Source organism: Rhamphochromis longiceps, linkage group LG22, assembly GCF_057381845.1.
Source record: "Rhamphochromis longiceps isolate RC_006_pf linkage group LG22, R_longiceps_female_GT1.1, whole genome shotgun sequence".
NCBI classification, from domain to species: Eukaryota; Metazoa; Chordata; class Actinopteri; order Cichliformes; family Cichlidae; genus Rhamphochromis; species Rhamphochromis longiceps.
In genome coordinates this window covers 29,271,320-29,274,950 of record NC_140577.1, presented here as the reverse complement: position 1 = coordinate 29,274,950, position 3,631 = coordinate 29,271,320, and the positions used below count along the sequence as shown (strand labels likewise).

At 35.9% G+C, this 3,631-nt stretch overlaps 1 protein-coding gene across 1 annotated transcript; it reads left to right on the top strand.

Moving 5' to 3' along the window:
• The first annotated feature begins 303 nt into the window (after positions 1-303).
• LOC146644277 (CMP-N-acetylneuraminate-beta-galactosamide-alpha-2,3-sialyltransferase 1-like) lies at positions 304-3,264 on the top strand. Its single transcript, XM_085395843.1, has 6 exons — positions 304-588; positions 679-875; positions 1,055-1,234; positions 2,246-2,291; positions 2,381-2,500; positions 3,050-3,264. The coding sequence occupies exons 1-6, from the start codon at positions 334-336 to the stop codon at positions 3,227-3,229; spliced, it is 978 nt and encodes a 325-aa protein (XP_085251969.1). The 5' UTR covers positions 304-333; the 3' UTR covers positions 3,230-3,264.
• Positions 3,265-3,631: the final 367 nt, after the last annotated feature.

Below are 3,631 nucleotides of genomic sequence, written 5' to 3'. Positions count from 1 at the left end.
TGTCACGCTTGTTACCTGTGAGTGAAACGGTGAAAAAGCTCTCACCGATAGAGTCTACGCATCGTTTGTACGTGTATTATATGAAACTGAACCAGAAAGCAATTTCCTCGTAGATCGGGTAAGTCATTTATAAAAGTATCATATTTTACCAGATGATGCGGTAAAAACAGCTTAATCTTCGCTGATGTTATTTTCTTTATTATCTTATAAGTGAATAGAAATGAGACATGGCTAAGTGTCTTGTAATGTTGCTTTATATATGATGACTTTCTAAACTATAACTTGTTACACTTTGCTGATTATATCACCACACACTCTGTCTGCAGATTGTTAATGTTTCCCAGTCAAACATCTAGAATGATTTCAAAATCAAAGGTGCTGGTTTTCCTGCTGTTTTTCACTGGTATTGGTGTGTATGTCAAAACGGGCTACCAATTGACTCATTATGCTGTGGACCAAAAGCTGTGTGCTTGCATAAAATGTTTATCAGAGGATAAGCAGTTGCTTCTGGATCGATCGAATAGAAGTGTTCAACCATTTTTGACTGCAAACATAAACCTCTCACAGAATGAATTCAACTGGTGGAAGGTAAGTAGTCACCAGGAAAGGAGGACATTTTTACACATCCCCCTCAGCTCATTTGGTCTAACAACAAAGTTTATTTGAAATGTCTGACAGGATTTGCAGGCTGAAAGCCGTAGCTTCAGAGTTTATGAAACAACAGTGGCCAACTTGTTTCAGATCTTCCCACAGAATCCAGATGTTATACAACCCAAATATGACCACTGCAGGACTTGTGCTGTGGTGGGTAATTCTGGTAATTTAAGGAGATCGCATTATGGACCGCTGATAGATTTACATGAAGTTGTCATAAGGTACTTTCTAAGCTAAAGCAATTTTTCTTTACCATTAAATTCAAATTCAAATTTTATTTGTCACGTACACAGTACGATATGCAGTGAAATGCTTAGATATGCAGTGAAATGCAGTGAAATATCCCCTCCTACACAAAAGATCCAAACTGATGTGAAATATATCCCTTTGTGCTGTTTAGAATGAACACTGGTATTACCAGAGGCTTTGAAAAAGACGTTGGAAACAAGACAACTCATCGTGTCATGTATCCAGAGAGTGCTGTGGATTTGGATGACAACACCCATTTTGTATTGTTTCCCTTTAAGATACAGGACTTTGAGTGGCTCATTAATGCCTCTACAACAGGGTTTACTGGAAGGTGAGTTCTCTTTTTCAGGGCTACATGCACATGTATTTGACATTTATTTAACGAGACTCAGTGTCTCATTTACAAGAGACCTGTTTTAGACAACATAATTAAATGAAAATAATAAAATAGAAAAAATAAAATAGCAAAATCTGCCTCATTAAGATCAAGTTCCCAGTGATGAAAATCAGCACTGGGACGTCTTTTAAATCTACAAGCAAAATCAGTTAAGCGAGAGAGCTCAAAGTCTTTCTGTAATGTATTCCACTAAGACAGACCTCAAATGATGGCACCTTCTTAATAAGCTCACTACAAACTGATTATCCTGAAATCATACTATGACTACATTTTTATGCAACATGCAGACAGATGAAGTGTCCTCATAACAACTTACTGTAGTTCATTTAAGTATGCTTTTGTACTGTTCTTAGGATTGTGACTTAATATAAAGTAAAAATAAAAAAATTAAATAAAGACTCTTAATGCTTGTTGAAAAGTTATTTTATGTAAACCATTTTTAGGCAGTTGTGCAGCCACTAATTTGGGCACATGAAAATCATACAATCATTTTGTACTTTATTTTGTTTCAGATAAAATATTCTGATTTCATCTGAGCTTGCCCAGCTTTCTTCTTGGTCCCACCAATGCCACCCCATTAAAAGAAAAAATAACACTCTTAGGTTTAGATGTTACAGTCAGCATACACTACCTTCTTCTCTCCCAGCTGCTAAAATTACCGACACCTGCTACTAAGCAAAGTATCTCAAAAGATTTCCCCTAGATCGTCTTGCAGTACAGAATTTACATCAAATGCAAAAATAGAATGCCACTGCATGAATTCAACATGTATGCAGATTAAAAGGATTTGGCTGATGGATGTAGTGTGAGATGAAATAAGGTGAATTTCTGTATCAAACCATTACTCTGATCCTTCTCCATGTTCAAGACGGACCATGCCTTTTTTAGCTTTGTTTTTGTTAAACACCTACTTCATATTTTTCAATGTCATGCTGTTTCCAACAGGTCATATATGCCAGTGAAATCAAAGATCAAAACTAACAAGGATTTGGTGAGTAGCGTCAATGGCAAAGCTTCCTGGTGGCAATGGTAATATTTAAAAATAAAAGCTGTTTAAAGGCTCATTCTAATTTCTAACAGGTCATGGTGGTAAATCCAGCTTTTATGAAATATGTACATGAGGTTTGGCTTGGAAATAAGGGACGTTATCCATCCACTGGCTTTATGGCTTTGATTCTTGCACTTCACATTTGTGATGAGGTAAGTACAAAGTTTTCAGTTTCTGAAGTGCCAGACGTACAAAATAAAATATGATTTTTATTGTCATACAAGCTGGTCCATTTGAGTCTTTGCTAATTTATTCTTTTGTTCTTATATTGCTCTCCTAAATAGATGTGCATTTCAAAAGTTCAAAATGTCTTTGGTGAAGATCAGAGCAGGTTTACCCACCAGTACCACTTGATTAAAAAACTCTGGTTTAATCTGTGAATGGTTAAATTTCAGTTCACATGCCCTATGAAAGTGAAAGCTGTCGCAAGTATTTTTGATGTGTCCCCTTCTTAAATTGACTAGACTACAATCTAGAAGACATTCCTTCATGGAAAGCTTTTTAGCTAAACCTCTCAATAAGAGGTTTTGTCATTGTATACTCATGGTATAATCATGGTGTTTCCATTTAGTGCTCAGGTCGCTGTCCAACTGTTCATTTCATTTTTCAGCAGTCATTGTTTGGATTTTAGTTAAAAAAGGGACATTTTGTTCATGCATTTGTTTCCCATTCATTCATATGTTCATTTTTTGTCTTCCTAGGTTGATGTGTTTGGTTATGGCGCTGACAGTGATGGAAACTGGAGTCACTACTGGGAAATACTCACAAACAAAAGGTTAAGAACTGGAGTACATCCTGGAAATTATGAGTATAACATCATCCAGCAACTAGCTCAGCAACAAAAAATTAAGTTCTATGAAGGCCTAATGAAAAAAATGTGATTGAATGCCATACACTCAGTAAGAAAAGAACTGAAAGCCAAATGGATGTGTATCTTGTTTGCTTGAGAGTTATATGTGTTGTTGTAAAATGTAAGAGCTATATCTTAGAAGTGTGTTTTATTGCTGGTAAAGAGTAGCATCATAAGTAAATGATTATGATGGTAATGTTTAGTCTTCTCAATTGAATGGAATAGGCCATAGGAGAACATTGTATTTGGATAGCTTGAACCAGAACTAGTGATGGCCAAACAAAGCTTTCTGAAGCATTGAAGCTTGTGTTAAAAAACGGTTCATTAATCGATGCGTTTTAAGATAGTCCTGTCTGGTGACATCTGGTGGCCAAAAATATGAAGAACGTCTTGAATGTAGAAATTAAAGTGTACTGCTTCATTATTATGACTG